The sequence below is a fragment of the Ciona intestinalis genome, chromosome 1 (assembly GCF_000224145.3).
Source record: "Ciona intestinalis chromosome 1, KH, whole genome shotgun sequence".
In the NCBI taxonomy this organism is placed as follows: domain Eukaryota; kingdom Metazoa; phylum Chordata; class Ascidiacea; order Phlebobranchia; family Cionidae; genus Ciona; species Ciona intestinalis.
This window is the reverse complement of record NC_020166.2, coordinates 6243465-6261687: the sequence shown is the minus strand read 5'-3', so window position 1 is coordinate 6261687 and position 18223 is coordinate 6243465. Positions and strand designations below refer to the sequence as shown.

At 38.3% G+C, this 18223-nt stretch overlaps 2 protein-coding genes across 2 annotated transcripts; both read right to left on the bottom strand.

The window, feature by feature from the left end:
* Window positions 1-2862: 2862 nt before the first annotated feature.
* macho1 (zic related zinc finger protein Ci-macho1) lies at window positions 2863-5226 on the bottom strand. Its single transcript, NM_001032786.1, is given in 3 exon segments — window positions 2863-4051; window positions 4132-4244; window positions 4448-5226. Coding segments are annotated over 3 exon segments (1506 nt in total). The 5' UTR covers window positions 5172-5226; the 3' UTR covers window positions 2863-3382.
* A 1247-nt stretch (window positions 5227-6473) lies between these two features.
* On the bottom strand, window positions 6474-16990 carry LOC100178580 (host cell factor 2-like). The gene is made up of 19 exons (XM_018812986.2): window positions 16761-16990; window positions 15904-16052; window positions 15404-15564; window positions 14745-14947; window positions 14242-14471; window positions 13784-13931; window positions 13318-13467; window positions 12982-13141; window positions 12214-12368; window positions 12029-12117; window positions 11461-11691; window positions 10615-10699; window positions 9429-10542; window positions 8892-9059; window positions 8143-8467; window positions 7558-7850; window positions 7197-7351; window positions 7068-7128; window positions 6474-6955 (listed from the first exon to the last, which is right to left on the bottom strand). The coding sequence occupies exons 1-19, from the start codon at window positions 16918-16920 to the stop codon at window positions 6925-6927; spliced, it is 4068 nt and encodes a 1355-aa protein (XP_018668531.1). The 5' UTR covers window positions 16921-16990; the 3' UTR covers window positions 6474-6924.
* Window positions 16991-18223: the final 1233 nt, after the last annotated feature.

Genomic DNA, 18223 nt, shown 5'->3' with positions numbered 1-18223 from the left:
GTTTGAAATTTTATATCAAGCGATCTTTAACCTTAAACCAAGTGAAATGTTTTATAATATATTTATCAATAAACTAAATATATTACCCATTAACATTAAACACAAACAAAAAGGTAGGATTAATGTATGAGTAAATGTAACTAATTTATTCCTGTCGGAGCCGTTACAACACGTGTTTTCATTTTTAATCACCGTTTGCCCACTTATGAGTACAACCCGTATGCAACAACACGAGAGGAAACCCCGGGTTAAAGCAATTGCCGTTAAGTGCTTTGCCCGTGGATACACAGGCCCAAAGTAATAGCAGTATCGTTCCTTAAGGCCCTTTACTATAGAGGCAGGTGCACTAACCACCATGCCTAATATTATTCGAATCCCTTCTAACGCCTATAAAAGAGCTGATGGTAAAAACAGGCAAGGTGACAGACTATAGAACATGTTTCTGATGAAACCATATGTCGTTTTAACCGTCCATGCTATTGCGCAATGATTGGGAAATTTATTCCAAGGCAATAAATATGGTGGATTTTGGTGATGACGTCAATAGTTAGTCATTAAAACGAATGATCTTTTTTGACCCGAAAGAAACTAAAGTAGATTTTTAGCACTAGAGTTATTAGTTGCGGCACCACTTCTCTTTTCCGTTTCTTGGTTTTTAATTTTACATTTCTGGATATTACCCGACGATAGCGTGGAAGAATAAAAGCTTGCGCCCCGTCGCGTTCTGTATTATGACGTCATATAACCGAAGTCCAGAACCAAAGCGATCGGGACCGCGACGAATCAAGAAGAGAAGAGTTAGGGACAGTTACGAAATAATCACTTCTGCGAATTCCAACCAAATAACGATGACGCTGACGCGAGACTGCTTTTCCTCTTTGCTCCGCTGAATGGCGCTGCAGGGTGCCGCGCAGCGGGGAGCCACTGAGGCCAACCCGCTTTGTTTTCTTGTGCGCCCACCAACGAAAGTAAATAGTTTGCGAGGGCAAAGTGCTTCGCTAGAATACGTCACTGTTTAGGCAACGGAAAATGACAAAATATCAAAATATTCATTATCGAAGTGGTTTTCGAGCACATAATCATTTTCGAAATAGTTTTATAAAACGGTATATATTAAAATTATACTGAAAGTGGGATATGCTATTTAACTTAAAATTGAAAGAATTAAAAATAACTTCACAGAAATATGTGGCTGCTTCTATAACCCAAATACATCTCTGTTAGAAATGTATTTTTTTTTCAGAAATGATTAAAGACATGCGTGCCGAGATATACAATAGAATGTATATGCAGCGTAATAAACCTTTTGTTCAGCTACCCTTTGATTTTGATGTATCTTTATGCGTGCCGACTCCGATTTAAATATGCAGATCGGATCAGTAAGCGGATCGGGCTTGCACGCTTAAGCAAACATAGCTGCATCGCTCGAGATATCGGTTATAAACAATTGTTTGTTGTTTAAGCAGAGAGCGCTGCGTCAGAGGATTCGGGATTTGTAATATTTGAGTCAAGGCGGCAACCCGCTGCGACCGAAACTCGCTCATACGAGGCAATAAATTTTCCTGCCTCATTCAGCCTGATCATTTGGGCGGAATTATTGGATTTGACGAGCATAGAGGGAACGTAGAAGGCCTTCGTTCTAGAGAGCTCGCTATTTAATGAGTCGGGGTATTTATTTTAGCGAGCGCGGCCTTTTGCGCGAAAGTTTTTGTTGACCCTAATCCTCGTATATTTAATAAGTCGGCTGACCTAATCAGTATTACGCTTATTATTCGCTTTAACGGTTAACGCCAGACAGTCACTCGGAAAATCGTATTAAAAGTCGAAACAAATATTAACCACCATGCGTTGGTATTTTTGCAAAAAAACGCATTAACCATGCATGAATAAAAATTAACACCTTGATCTCGTTAAATACCGGTAGCTTCCCACGTTAGTTATACAGGGCAAGTCCCCACAGCACAGTAAAATCCAGGATTAATGCCTGTCTCTATTTAAGGACAATAAAAACCCAATTTTCCATAAAATCGGGCCGATGTACTATCGATCAGAACGACAGGCAACAAAACATTCATCCATGCCGACCGAGGCCGAGGGTCGCGCTGCGCTTTGTTTGTTTTGGTTCCCAGGCCCATTTGCTTCCAACAGGCCAATGCAAATCGATGAGGCTGAGCAAGCAAAGGTGGCATTCGCACGCCAATTAAATGCTCTCGCCTTGTGTATTGGATTGACGCATTGGAGAGTACGGTTCGTTGCGCCTAAAGATTTTGCAATACATAATCAACCCTTTCCTATTAAAAAAAATAACTATAAATTTCCAAGCTAATGATCACGGGCTTCAATAAAGTATACAGCTACTCGGGAATAATCATATATATTAGGGTGAGCAAGATGGGACACTTTTAGCACATATTATCTAAATATCCGGATTGCGGTTTAAACAAAACAACGGCTTACTAACAACGGCCTATAGGATTCTTAAGAATGTGGTTTATATACTTTTTAATGTTTTCTTTATTACCAATTGAGGCAAGAAAATAAAATAAAAAGATGTCCCATCTTTCCCACCCTAGTACTTTTTAACTCTGACCCTTAAAGTCGTATACAAGCTGAAAAGAAAGCGACGATTTATTGTCTTGATTTTATAAACACCTTACATGCCAATGCCACCTACAATTACACACACTGCTAAAGAAACAGTTAAACCCCTTAACTGCTTGTATACAACACTGGTTACATTTAACTACAACCACGTTTTTGTGCAAAAGGCAAAAGTTAATTGGCGACATGTAAATGTCCTTTAAGATCAGTCTCTAAATACCAAATACTCAGTTTAAGAAGCATTGACAGTGACAAGCGGGATAATTTTACGTTTATTTACTTATAAACTTGTTTGCGAACGGAAATACAACGAAATTATAACTTAGTACGTCGTAGCGTATATTATTATTTTAGCACAATTAGAAATCGTTACTGAGTGGAAAATCGTGTAAAAGAATATAAAATCACTTCAAACGGTACAAGTAACATAAAATTTAAGAATGAAGGCACGATATTGCGAAAAAAAATCAGGTGAAAAATAACACAGGTGCGAATGACAAAATGCCGTTCAGCTTGTTACAAAGTAAGCCACGACTTGTGTAAGGCACTGCTTGGGATGCCGGGAAAACAAAACGGAAAGAAAAAGTGCAGAGAAGGCAAGTTTATAACCAAATATATACACACACATATATATTGGCTCTTCAAATACATGTTATAAAATTGTGTGGGTGGGAATGTGCGAGACGACGTGCGTAAACAAAATGGCGGCCCTCCAAAACTAAAAGAATGGTTGAAGTGAAATAAAAACTAAAACCCACAGAAAAAAATCATGCAGCGTGCCCTAAAATACTGTCTCGGGGCCGAAGACAGCAGGTGTGTTCGATGTGTGATGTGAAAACGGGTGAAACGAACTGGTGGAGGTGCTAAAGTGACCGTAAGTGTTCTGAATTTGGTGCATACTGGGGTAATACGGCTGCTGGGCGCCTTGTGAGAAGTGGGTGTAGGCTGGCTCAACGTTGGCGCTGGTGGGATGAAATGATTTTTCGTTTGCGACGTATGTTATAATCTGCTGATCTTGGCTCACAGGGAACTGCCAGTTATTGACAGGGGTATGTGGTAGCACAGCATAGGGTTCCGCGGTATCATGTTTCTGCACTTCTCTTTGTGTTGAATGGCCAGAGTAACGGAATGGCGAGACCTCCGATATCGGAAGAAGAGGACCTCTGTCGTCGCATGTGGATGCAGGAGAAGACATTGCCTCGCTTCCGATGGAAGATGGCGAAAGAGCCGGAGGCGAGAGTGATGTGACTTGATCGCGAATTTTGTGCTCCGGTGATGACGCTTCCCCGTGAGAGATATTGTTGTTGCTATCCGGCGCCAGAATGGAGGAGATTGACGTAACTGCTGACGTCATATCCTGGTCGCATATGATGTCACCAGAGGACTCGTGCACCTTCATGTGCTTGCGGAGAGAGCTTGGGTGAGTATAGCTTTTGTCACAACCGTTAACCTGCGTTAACAAAAACTAAAGTTTAGACAATGTTTAAAAGTCAAATAAAACGCAAAACAAAAATCTATTTCTGGTTTTACCTTGCACAGATACGGCTTGTCAGTTGTATGGACGTGCGTGTGTTTCTTCCGATCGGAACTGTTCGCAAATCGACGATTGCAACCCGAGAATTCGCAACTGAATGGCTTTTCGCCTAAAGCAGATACTGGTTACAGTTATGCGACTTAATAAATACATCTTAGTGACTTAGTTAGTTTTTAAATTAATCAAACAAACGAAAGATTAACACTATAAAGAAGGGCATTAACTCAGAAATAATGAGAATTAATAATAAACATATAATACGGGCTTGTGAGTAATCAGAGCTATTGTTTAAATGGGTTTATTGTCTCTTACCAGTGTGAGTTCGTTTATGAATCTTCAGGTTTTCGCTTCGAGCAAAGACCTTTCCGCAGCCCATGTAAGGACACTGAAACGGCTTTTCTCCTGTGTGGACACGGATATGGTTGATTAGTTTGTATTTTGCCTTGAACGGTTTGCACTCCCGAGCGCAATCCTGCCAGTAGCAAGCATGGTCGGTGTGCTCGGGGCCGCCGACGTGGTCCCGACCGACATGTGTGACGAGGTCGAGCATACTGTGAAAAATCAAATTACAGGGCTCGCCGTTGATATGCTGGTTGTCGACCTTGGGGTACTGCTGGCAAGCGTCTGCGTTCTCGTACAAATTTGTTAGTGGCTTGGTCCATTTACAGGTGAGGTCGACGCGTACTTCGGCCTGAGGATGCTGCAACGCAGTGTACGGGAAGAAATGCTGATGCGACGAATGCAGGGCGTGATGGGGGAAGCTTACTGGGAGGTTGAAGTTTAGAGAAGGCGAGGTCGGCCATGCACTGTACTGGTATTTGTACTGGCTTGGGGGACTGCTTGAGGTGCACGGGGTCCAAATGGTTTGCGTGGCAGGCAACTGCTGTTGTTCAATGTTGGGGTGGGGTTGAAACGTTGTATACGACTGCGGAATAATCACATCTTGGGAGATCGACGAATCTTTGACTTCGTACGGTGGGTGCGGAAGAGCGAACGCCGCAGACGATTCATATCCCATCGTACCAGTAAAGGCCATTTTGATTGTGAGTTTAGCTGCAGAAAAGGCCACCTATTACCACACTTATAAATTTCTGAAAGAAATAAGAATCACCTAATATTTTCACCACGAAACTAGTCATCGACTATAAGAATTATTTACTATTTTTACCAAAGTACTGAGTATACAATCTGTTTAACAGTTTCACCAAAGAAACAAATACAACTCTCATCTCTGTAATCGCGGATTATTAGAGCGGAATGCTTTAATTATATTCGTTCCATTATTTACGGCGAAATACATAAATCGTCTTTGAAACTGTTTACTTCAATGTATGCGAAAAATTTGTAACTTAAAAAAATTATTTATTTTTACAACGCGTCCTTTTTCTTAAAAATATGTCTAAATAAAATATGCTTCTGAGTTAATCGTATTCGCTTAAAATATTAACTCGTCTAAAGTAGCTTTAAATTTTATAGCTAGACAAGCAGTATAAGCTAAAAGCTCAAATTCTTATCTTCCACACGCAGTGCTCTCGACTCGCAACTTGTAAAAGAATCGAACCGCCGTAAGTTGTTAACACAGCACTCGCCTTTTTCCTTCCAGGCAACGATGCCTGAAACATAATATAAATGAGCGCGGGAAATATTTCTAGCTGCGATTGCGTGCGTTGCCGTCTGCGCAGTACGGTTTATTGCTTTATGTGTAATCCGAATACAAAAGAACAAGCATTTAATGCGAATTTTAATTGATCTTGATGCAAATATTAGGAGGCGTAGAACAGAATAACGAATGTTTGTAATCTAGTCCCATCTACCCCCACACTACTATACATTTATTTATATGGTAATAATACATCTCGGTGCAAAACCATTGCATCTTACCTTACATAATTTTCAATATTTCTTAGTCCACAGTTTTTGCCTGATCCGGAACATAAGCGCACATATTCTAAGAACATTATTATTGCGTTGACCGAAGAGGTTGTTTTTTAAAATTAAATATTAATGGTGTATTGACAATACAGCAAACATATCTGTCATTACCTTCCTTTACAGTCGGTAAGCAGATTCCATACGTATACTTTGTACGCTACAATATGCATCATAGTATTTAAAATGGCATTTTTACCAGAAATAAGCATTTTTTCCCAATCAGGATTAAAATTTGCCCGCTTTGAGTTAGAGGACGTTTATTTTTAAATCTAGCCGAAATGCAGCTTGTTAGCACCGTCTAGCGAATACTAAAAATAATAACATTTAGCTGACGGCTTTAACCGATCCATACGAAATCCTAACACATCCACATTGTTCTTCTTGTGTCAACGAAACCTCATGGTCATTTTTTTTCGTAAAATATTTCTACACATTTATTTTTTAGCAAAAAAACGGCGCGAAGTGTACACAGAAAATATGTGTATCATAATCAAATTGAAACAAAAGCAGGACCACACAAGTGGCAATGTAGGCGTACACCGGCAGAAAGCGCTCATACTGCTGACTTTGTGTTCGGAACTGGCTCGTTCTGCTACAACGAGATTTCCCTGAAAATTATAAGCCGATGCAATGCGTATATCATGGTCGCAACTACATACGGCCATTCTTGGTTACATAAAAGTGAAGAAATGAATATACTTTAAACAGAACTGTACAGCAAACTGCGAAATGGCTCAAAAAATAGAGTAGAAGGAAAAAAGGCATAAGTTTTTCGGAGGTGTTGTATGTACAGCGTGTCGCTTGTGTTTTTGCCCATGTGGTGTGTCTGTATGCTGAAGGAAGACAACACGTCAGTTTTAAACTTCTAATCTTGACTTCTTCACAGAACTGAAAATAAAATAAGAAAATTAATGTGACGTCACGATAAGTTCACTGGCGTGATTAGAGTACAGCAGTGAATTAAATCAACATTAATGCAAGTAGATTTAGAAAGCCTCACCTTTCTTGCCCTGGAACAGTGCGTTTAAAGGCTTGCCTTTGAGTGTCAACTTTTGAAGCATCTGGTGAAACAAAATTTATACACTGGCTTTTGCTTTTTCCTTTTATATCACAAAAACTATTGCCGTACCTTGTAGCCACCTGACTTGGGTAGCTGGTCCGTAACCTTTTTGGTTCTTTGCTGCTATCCTGAATATGATGGCTGGTTTGGTGGAGCAGTCAATATGTGCTGAACCAAGGTGAGCATGAGGAACCACACACCTTGGCAAACTTCCCAGGTACACCCTGTATGCAGTGGAGGTGATTGCTTATAGATGCACGCAATAGCGAGTATGCATGCAGTAGCAAATATCTTGAATATATTATAATATATGATATCAAATTGAACATAAATAAAGACAAAGTATGTACTGTTTTGAATTTTAGTATGGGTAATTTGTGGTTTAACACTGGATATTTATTACTGCTGGTATGATTAATGAAATAAATACCTCACAAATTGCATGTTATTTGGATTCTGTCTTGCTTGTGAACTTTTCACAGCTAAGTAGACCGAGTATTCCTGTATCGTCCCATTTGTGCTCGTGGGTGGCTCCCAAGATATTGAAGCACCTTCCATGGTCTTGCTGATTTTGATAGCAGATGGAGCTCCGGGGAAACCAGGCAGACATGTTTTAAATGCTGAAACATCAGAGAAAGGACCACGACCACATTCGTTGATTGCTGCAACGCGGAACTTGTATGCTGTACCTGGTTCCAGGGAAACCTTTCTAAGAACTCCATTCTGTAGATTGTTAAACAGAAGTTATATATTATACATTCAGTGTAACATATATATTATAGATTCAATGTAAAAAGGGGTTTAGAGTTTAACACCTACTACTTTCCCATACTTTAATCTAAACCCTTAACCACTAGGCCATTGTAGTGTTCGCTTTAAATTTACCTATTTTTCAGAATACCGTATTAAACACAAAAAACAAAATACGTAAGAATTTTTTGATTTAATGTTGCACTAATTGTAAAAAACACGCAACTGTATAATATTGGCAAATGTAAAAGTTAAAAAAATTAACCTGATCTGGTATGTTTACAACATCAACTGCATCTGGCTCGGGTTGCTCAACTTTCTCCAAGTATTGGTTGACAATGAGTGATGAAGACTTCACTATCGCCACATCATGCCACACATGGTCCACTTTTGGTGGAACATCGCTCTTTGCTGCTTCTGTGACTGGTGGGGTAACGGACACAGGTGTCGGGGGTTGTTCTGGGGCAGACATAGGCACAGGGATAATAGTAGATGGGGTAGTACGTGTGGATTGGTCAGATGCTGAAACAGTCTTCGTGCTGTCAGTTTGATTGGTTGTTGCGGTTTCATGGGGTGGGGTCTCGCATTCACTGAAATATATTTTGGTTTAGTTAGGTTACTTTTAAAAATATTACCTAATGAGAAAATAGTAGGGTGGGGAAAGATGGGACACCTTTTCACCCTGTTTTCTCTTCCCATTTTGTAGTACATAAAAAAAAACATTCAAAGAATTATAAAACTGTTTCCTTACAACTTCCATAGACCGTTGTTAATTGTTTAAAACACGATCGGGATATTTGGTTATTATGTTCTAAAAGTGTCCCATCTTCCCCCACACTACTATAAATAAAAATGTAACATATTAAAAGTACTTTTTTAACAATTCAAAACTAAACTTTGTTTCTAGTATGATATGATTTTTAGAACATTTAATTTCCCTTGACTCTCACAGTAATTTCCCATGCCCTCTCCAGGTTAATCTGTTGATGCCAAAAAACATATGTCTCCGCTTACCTTGTGGTTGTTGGTGGTTGTTGTTCTGAACCAGAAGCCATGGAACCACCAGATACCATGGTAGTGGTCGATGTGGGGTCAGTTGTACCAGCTGTGGCAGTTATTGTAGAATCTGTCTGGTTGGTAGTGGTGGTTTCATGTGGTGGACTCTTACACTCCGTATTTATTCTGTAAAGTATTAAAAGTTAATTTACGTAAAATTGACTAGACCACTACCTCTTTATACCATGGTATAAATAAAGAAACTCGTTTTTTAATATTTTAAACAGCTACTGTTAACGTATTTTTCCTAAACCAAGTATTGGTCCAACACTTTTAAATCCTAACATATTTCATAAAATACTAAACTACTTTTAAGTTGCAACGTAGTGGAATAGAATTTTTTTTTTAAACTTGGTTTAAGCGAGCTGAAGCATAAGTTTACAACAAACACCAAATGTTGCCTTAAAATTGTTATGGTAACTTAAGTAATAAAAAATTGGCAATTTGGGCAATAAAATGCTTACAGAAAACAGTAGGTTTAGATTTGTAACTCACGTTTGATTTGTTTGCTCTGGTTGTAAATCTTCATCCATTTTGGTTTCTTTATCATCATTAATTTTCTCAGCTTCATTTACTTCCAACCCTTTCTTCACATTTGCATCTTCTCCATCAACATCCATCGCACTCGAAGATTGATCTTTGGATTTAATGATGTCATCACTGTTTCCAACCTCCATCTTCTCTTCTTCGTCTTTTACATTTTGACTTTTAATTTCCATTTTACTACATAACGTGTCAACTTTAGAGCTTCCAGTTTCAGTGTTGCCAGTGCCAGTGTTGCCAGTGCCAGTGTTGCCAGTGTCAGTGTTGCCAGTCTCAGTGTTGCCAGTGTCAGTGTTGCCAGTCTCAGTGTTGCCAGTCTGAGTGTTGCCAGTCTGAGTGTTTCCAGTCTGAGTGTTTCCAGTCTCAGAGTTGTCAGTCTTAGTGTTTTCAGTTTTAGTGTTTTCAGTGTTTCCAGTTTCAGTGTTTCCAGTTTCAGTGTTTCCAGCGTCAGTGTTTCCAGCCTCAGTGTTGCCAGCCTCAGTGTTGCCAGCCTCAGTGTTGCCAGCCTCAGTGTTGCCAGTCTCAGTGTTGCCAGTCTCAGTGTTGCCAGTCTCAGTGCTGCCAGTCTCAGTGCTGCCAGTCTCAGTGCTGCCAGTCTCAGTGTTGCCAGTCTCAGTGTTGCCAGTCTCAGTGTTGCCAGTCTCAGTGTTGCCAGCTGCTGTTGTGTCAGTTTGAGCAATGTTGGTTTGTACGGTGCTGGGTTTAGTGGAATTATTTGCTTCTGAAATTTTCGGCAGGTTAAGGACTTCTGGTGAAGATGGTTTTGTGGATTCCTCCGGCTTTGAATTATCGGGTTCTGTTTCCATGGGAACGGGAGGTTCTGCTTCCTCAGGTTTCAAACTAGAAACAGGAGGAGCAGTGTTGGAGATTGTGCTGCCATCAGTAGCAACTGCAACTGGTTTCGGATCTGATTCTTTAACAATTTCTGGTGGTTTTGGAACTTGTGGGGGGTTAGTTGCTTCTTTGAGGGTTGGGGAAGGAGCTGATGGAGTCTGAACCACCACGGGTGGGGGTGGGGTGATTCTGGCTGGTAATGCTGATGTTATTGCTGCTACAGAGGGTTGGGCTGAAGGGAAAATAGGCGATTGAGATTAAAAATCAAACTTTACTGAGATAATACACCATCGCAGTGACCCACCTTGTTGTACAGTAACCAGTGGCTTTGGTTTAGGAGTTACAATGATTCGTTGCATCCCTGCCACATTAGATATCACTTTCATGCCCTGTATTGTACAAAACATCTTAATTTACTGTTTTTTTTGTCATGTGTGTTGACTTCAAAAAACCTGAATCCATTTTTTGCAATTAAAAAAAAAAACAGAACTAATTATATACAACACATGCTAAAGGTAAGTAATGTTTACAGATGATTTGTGCAAACTGGAGACCCCAGCATAGATTTTAATGAACCTGGATACAGATTAATGTGAAGGAGTAAATGAATAAAGTTAATGCCAATAGAGCCGCGGTTCCCAAAGTGGGCGCCGCGGCGCACTAGTGCGCCGACGCAACCCGTCAAGTGTGCCGTGAAAATTTGCAGAAACATTTCCAATTTAGCATGGTCGAGATAATTGATTTGTATTAATATTTTATTGCAATATAAATTGTTGTTTTATATAAAAATCCAACGTGTTTGTTCAATAATAAAATTTAAAAAGTTTGTTTTCGCATTTCTATCTGTACAGTAGATTTGTATATTACGTAACAATGCCAATTATTTCTTTCGGTTTGCAATAATCATGTCCAGACTGTGGTACAACACTTTTCATATGCTTAAGTTTCATATGCTTAAACGAGCCTAATCTTAAAATACACGATAAAACTGCAAAAATGCGTTTTTATTTCTAAGACCTTTGGCTAAGTGCGCCGCAAACATTTTGAATAGCTCAAATGGGGCCGGGTGAAAAAAAAGTTTGGGAACCACTGCAATAGAGCATATACAGGCCATCCCGTTCCGAACAACATATAGAACAAAGTTGGCTACCTGTGGGTTGGAGGTAAGTATCTTAGTTCCAACACCAGGAGTTATAACTTTAGTGTTGATTGACACAAGCTTCGTGGTGTTGGCACCCGTCTTGTTAATGATTGGGATTGTCTTGAGAATAGAAGGCTGCCCGGTGGCGCCACCTAACTGTGACGTCATAATAGAGATTGGTCGATTGATTGAACTCGTGTTGCCGCTGGAAACCAGTTTAACAATAGATCCACCACTTTGCTGTGAATGAAATGTAAGAATGGTCGGTATATGATTACATTATACGGAATGTTTAGGTAATAGTATGAAACAAATTGGGCAAATAATTTATAGGAAATGCGTAAATTACCACCAAACTCTATCTATCATACCAATGAAACATAGTTTTATAAATGGGTAACTGGTAAGGTAAATAAAATTAGAAAATTATGATAAGAATAGCAAAAGTAGTAAAGTTAGCTAATGCATGTTTGCTAATTATGCGAACCATGCTGGTAATCGGGATTCTGGTATGTGTGTTGGAAAAAAAACAACTGGACTGAAGTATTGTAAAGAAAATTTAAGGGAAAAAACATACTTTAGGTAAGCTGGTGATTGGTGTTTTGAGCAGCGTGATTGTTTTGGTCACTCCTCCAATTACGGTGGTCACGACCTGAGTAACAGGACCTAAAGAAACATTGGTGTTCATATAAGTGCTACATGTGCAATACGTGCAACCTGACTGAAATGTGTGACAATTTTTAATCGAATTGGAAACTCTACCTTTTTTCATTGTAAAGACCTGCCGTGTGTGTTGTACATTGGCTGGCTTCATTACTGTCACTTGTTGATGTTGACCTTCTGTCGAGATTAAACCAGTCGGAACTGGGTTTGTAGTGGAACTTATCATTGGTACATTGCTTGGGAGACCAGGTGCTCTAAAAAAATGTACAATTATTATATCAGTTTAAACAGATACAACTACAGTGCTTTTTATAGTTATCATAACAAAGATGATTCATCAATGTAACAAGGCAACAGGACAATATAAAAATAGTCATAACTATGCTAACGACATCCACACACTACTCGTGACAAGCTATAGATTGTAGCTTAGTGTGTTAGTAGTGAGTTCGTGTAGCATTGGTAATCCGATTTAATATTAAAAAGACACTCCCTCCCCCGAACAAAAATTTGAAAAGGATTTGGTATACACTAACACTAGTATTAGACCAGGATTGTCCAAAAGAAGCAAACCTGCAAACCTTAAATTCATAGCATTTTTTACAAAAACTGAACTGCAAAGGTATTCTATAAAAAATCAAGTTAACCAACTAAAAAAACATTATATGTTTTAGCTCCCAAGTTTTAAAACAAAATTTAACCTGCTAAGAAGTGTCTATACAAACAAGTGGAGCCAAAGTATACTGCATATGCCACATAAGTCAATAAAAGGTTCCCTATATTTGACCAATATGGGAGCTTAACAATGTCACCCCAGGTTTTAACCAAAATCCCATGCAAAGAACTTTATGTATGATGATTTCTTACTTGTTCACTGTTCCTTGGGATGCGGCAGCAGCAGCAGCAAGAGCAGCAATGCCGGTTATGTTGGGGTTCGCTTGTGTGGAAGTTATGGGGAGTGGGGAAGCAAGGCGTGGTGTGGTGTTCACTAACTGTGCTGCAGAAGTCTGGGGAAGGGGAGCGGAAACTGGAAAGAAGAATATATAAAGGAGGGTCAGTGACATATTACTCATTACAAGTGCCTGAGGTGTGGTCATATTATTAAAAAATAGTTCTTAATTTTTTTTGCTAGAACGGCTTAGTACACTTGCTGGATTATTGTCACACCAGAGCTAGACATATCAACTGTTAATCAACACATACCTTTGGGTGGGGGTGGACTTTTGTTGACAATCTCATATTTTTGTATTTGTAGAAGGTAAGCATCTGCAATGGCAACGGGTCCCCACGATACTTCCAAGGTGTGGGTGGAAGCTCGGACAAGCTGGACACGTGATGGCGCTGGTGGTTTCTCTGCAAAAAAAGCACGAAAGTTAAAATTGTGGGATAATCAGCTAAAAATAGTTTTATTGTAATTAATTTATTTAAGAGAAAACCCCTATAAATCAGTAGCCTAATATCGAATATCATTCTACAAGGATATGACAGTATGACATTTCAGATCCAATAATAGCTTAAAAACAAAAATAATAACAAATTTGTAAATATAATAAAAAATTTAGGGAAGAACTTGCATATTTGCTCCTGTTCTTACAAGCATAAAGTTATGTAATACTTGATATTTTACCAGAACACCAATTTTAAAAACTTAAAAAAAACTTTAATTCACTTGTTTCAAGGAACCAAAGATCTTTGCAGCAAACTTGGTTGTTCCATGCTTTCCTGTAACCATCCCTGCCACTCCATAGATACATACGCGAGTTGATATTAACACAAGAGTGGCCTGCCCTGGCACGAGGAGCAGTATCTTCTACAATCTGCTCAAAATGTAAAATGTTAATTGTAACACCGAAATTTTATGGTAATGTTTGATTGAAAAACTATTATACTTCGTTAATCGCCCTTTTATAGACCATCGACAGTACCACCCTCTCCAATTACCAAAAAAAATAAAGAAAAGTTATCATATTAAAATGTGGTGTTTGAACAGTACACCAACTGGCCTGTAACAAAAGCCAGGACCAGAGTCTTTTTGTTAAACCTTAGAAAACTAAATACTATTTTTTTTGTATTAAAAACATGGTTATTTTTCAAATATATATCTATCATTTCAAATTAAAAATTTACCTCTATTGAAACAGGTTCCCAGGATAAGGTTTTGAGGTTGTAAGTGGCAAGAGTATCACTGCATTTCCATTCCTTCTCATGACTTGATGGTTTCATCTCATCAATTACGAGTGGTACCCAACCTCCAAACACATACATCTTATCATCAATACAGATTGCACTGTGCAGACTGCGTGGTAATGGACTTGGTCCAGATGAAGGTACAATAGGACAGCTCCACGACATTGGTCCTAAAGAAAATTCAAATTCATAATTAAAAAATGTGCTTTTTACTAATAGTACTCAAAACTGATTAGTTGGTTGTTGTGACAAATAAATATCACTAATCACTATAAACCCCAAAGTGATCCAAATACTTCTGAAGGATATAATATACCTAAAACAAACTCTGAAAAAGTTTATAAAGCTTTAAAATTCACATTTTTAAATTGCCTAAAATATATTTTACTTATTATACAAATAAGAAGAAGATAGCAGTGACCACACCAGCAGCTCACACATACCAACGTCAAGCATCCATAAATCTCCAAGTCGAGATCCGTTCATTCCTCCATAAACGATGAGTCGCTGATGACCATTGGAGTCTTTCCAAGCCACGGCAGTATGCGACTCGCGTGGGGGTGGAGGAGACCCATAAGTGGGGGGGACTTCCCATGAGATGGCATTTAGATTTCGAAGTTCAAGTGTATACAAGTCGTTCAAATATCTAATACAAACAAATGCAATTTTTATAAAGTTGGTTATTATGCTGTTTATTTTATCAACAATTACAAACAACATCCATGTCTGAAATTGACTTTTTGTTAAACTACTCTTTGTGATTTATAAACACTAAATCTAAGAACAAAATTCTTCGAGACTTGTTAAGCAAAGCTAATTGCTCTTCTAAACTCTTGATGCCATTCCATTTAGTTGTGTTGTACCACTGGTTAGAGCATTTTTTTTAATGGCATTGTAACCTTAATATCTTTTAAGCAACGAAAAACCAAACCATCACCATCAGTACCAATTTATGCATAAAATATTGGTTGCGGCCAAAAACACAAGCGTATTAAGAAGTTAGGTAAGATATATCAGATTCATTCATTTAGTATAAAATTATAGAATAGCTATATTATATCTTGTTTGTAAATTTTACCGCTACAAAGTTGTACAAACTAACCTCGGAATATTAGTCTTTGGATCATCGCTCTCATTAGCAAGTCCTCCAAATAGAAAAATCTGATCGCCCACAAGCGTAAAACTGTGTCCTAATCTTGGAAGAGGCGGGGGTCCGTTATGAGGAGGACGAGGAGACAATTTCTTCCACTCCCATCTGCTTGCCTGAAAAGTTTTTACTTATTGGTACAATTGGTATACCCATATTGTCTTTATTATGAAAGCAAAACTGAAGACTTCTGAAGTGTGTTGTTTCCGTTCAATCAAAATAAGATTTTTTGTTCAGTTACTGTTTTTTAGCGGTATTACAATCTATACCTACCCTACAAGCTACAATAAAATGAATCACTCTACACGTTTACACCTGTTTATTTTGTCTAGCTTATTAAAACAAGAGTTCAAAAATTATAACAGTTGCACAATACCCTGCATCTAGTTGTTTTACATTCAATAACAGACTAGGTAGGGTAAAAATCAGATAAACAACAAATTACAAACAGTAACCTGTAACTCATAAAGATCATCAGAATATCTTCCATATTCAATCATACCACCAAACACCAGCAACCTGGTTCCATCGCACACAAAGCCATACGCTGCACAACCAGGAGGAATATCTCCTCTTACAGCAGGAATAAACCATTGGTTGGTCACTGAAATAATATTCAGTTTAGTTATTAAAATATGGTTTGGTCATCTGACGAGTGTATTTTATCGCACTTTATGTAAACCAGATGGAATTTTTGCACTGAGCAACTTTGTCAATAATTTTCTCGCATGGTTTAGCAAAGTAAAGAGAAAATTTAGCTTTATTTTTATTAACAGTTAAAATATCTTTTTTTGGGGAAAAAACAGATTTTGGGAAAAAATCTGAAATTGTATGCAAAGCATATAGCTACCCTTCCAGATAATACTTTTATTAAAAGCAGCAAGAGTAATAATACTAGTATTCCAATTTAATTGGATAAATTCAGTATATAGAAAAATGAATGTATATTTAAAAATGGCTATAATGGTTATTTTACTGTACGATGACAAATGTTGCAGAAATATTTTGGGTTCTAAATATTGCAGTTGGTAGATAGACATTGTCGATGCATCTCGAATCAAACAGGAATACCAAATTACACTGTATGCACATAAATCGACAGACGTTCAACAATAAACATAATTTACAGGTAGTGTAGATGTCACAGTTCAACATATTATTTTATTTAACTTAGTCACACATGACTTATAATTACATTACCAAGCATAGTTAACGATTTTTAAAAGCTAAACCATAAACCATACATGAAAGCTTCAAGAAATATCCAAAAGTTTGATTTCAAAATATGACAATAACAACAAAACCTGCATACCTGTGTTATAAACATGTAGCTCGTCGACAATACCTTCGTTTCCTCCTCCAAATACGACCATAAGCTCTTTGATTGCAACTGCTCTATGTCCATGACGTGGCCGTGGAATTGGCCCACTGGAATTCGTAACCCTATTCCACTTTACACTGGGCGCCGCCATCTTGGAAATATCTACACAGAGTGCGACACATGTAACCAATCACAACGCGTCTAGCAAAAGTTCCCGGATGTGCACAATATTTTATCAAAACAACGTCGTGGTAACCTGGAGGTATATTTACGGGGAGCAAAATAAACAAAATTAAACTTTTGTGCGTATAAACGAATGCAGTTATTTTTATTAAGCACTAACTAGTACCAAAATAGTAAAAGGTTTTTGGAAGCCCGACTGCTCGCTCTTAGTTGAGGGTATTTCCCTGTCAGTAAAGCTTGAATTCTACTCTAAAATTACCAGAAAAGGGTCCCATTTTTGTAGCGTTATATTTCATACACACTCGCAGCATTACCGATTCAGTATTGATGAATAAATGTACATTAGTTCTTCTCGGGGTGGGGTAACAGCAGTAGGTATAACACAAGGTTTTCCGTTTCAAACGCCTCGTGCCCGCCTATGAGTTATCACTAATGAAATTTTGTGACATGGCCTACTAGGCCATATTTGTGAGTGTATACTTTTTCGATTTTTTCCCATTTTTTGCTTGGTTTGCAATTTAGACAGTCCGTGGGGGACCGCTGGGTAAGATCTGCTGTTATAAGCAGGGCGTGGGTATGTTATTATACAAAGCTTGTGGCATCAATAACCAGCTTTGATTCATTAATATAGTGGGGTGGGAGAAGATGGGACACCTTTGACACATAATAAACAAATATTCTGATCGTGTATTAGACAACTAACAACGGTCTATGGGAGCCGTGAGGATAATGTTTTATAAAAAATCGTTGAATGTTTGTTTACTACCAAATTGGAAGAGTAAATAGATTAAAAAAGGTGTCCCATCTTCCCCCACCCTACTATATGCATATTTGATATTAAAGGCGGCCCGTTATAGTTTTTATTCCAAAGGGTATATTTGGAGAAAAATAAAAAGGAAAATTTTTAAAATGTTAAAGATTCAAAAGACGTTACTTAGAAAGACCAATGAAGTAAATGCGTCACCTTATATGTACACCACTTTTACCCAAAAATATATGGGCCCAAAATGTTTGTATGGCGGCTGGGTAACGTGTGTGTAGTTATATCTATTAACCTGACCAGTAAATCAACCTAGTATAAAATCAATCGCAAACAATTGTTTGAAAATTCCTTCCGGTTCTCTCGGTTGTAGACGTCACGGCCCGATAGCTCTTCGATCGTGACTCACCAGGGGCGCCATTATTAACTACGGCAGTGTGTCTAATATAATACACCTCAGCGTATATATAACATCCATTCCGCGCTACTTACATAGCCTACCGTTCGTTGT

Coding starts and splice junctions, on each gene's coding strand:
- LOC100178580 (XM_018812986.2), bottom strand. CDS start 16,920: ATGGCGGCGCCCAGTGTAAAGTGGAATAGGGTTACGAATTCCAGTGGG. Junction 16,053..16,760: donor GCTACATGTTTATAACACAG/GTATGCAGGTTT, acceptor ATATTATTTCAG/TGACCAACCAATGGTTTATT. Junction 14,472..14,744: donor TTTATGGATGCTTGACGTTG/GTATGTGTGAGC, acceptor AATTTTCTTTAG/GACCAATGTCGTGGAGCTGT.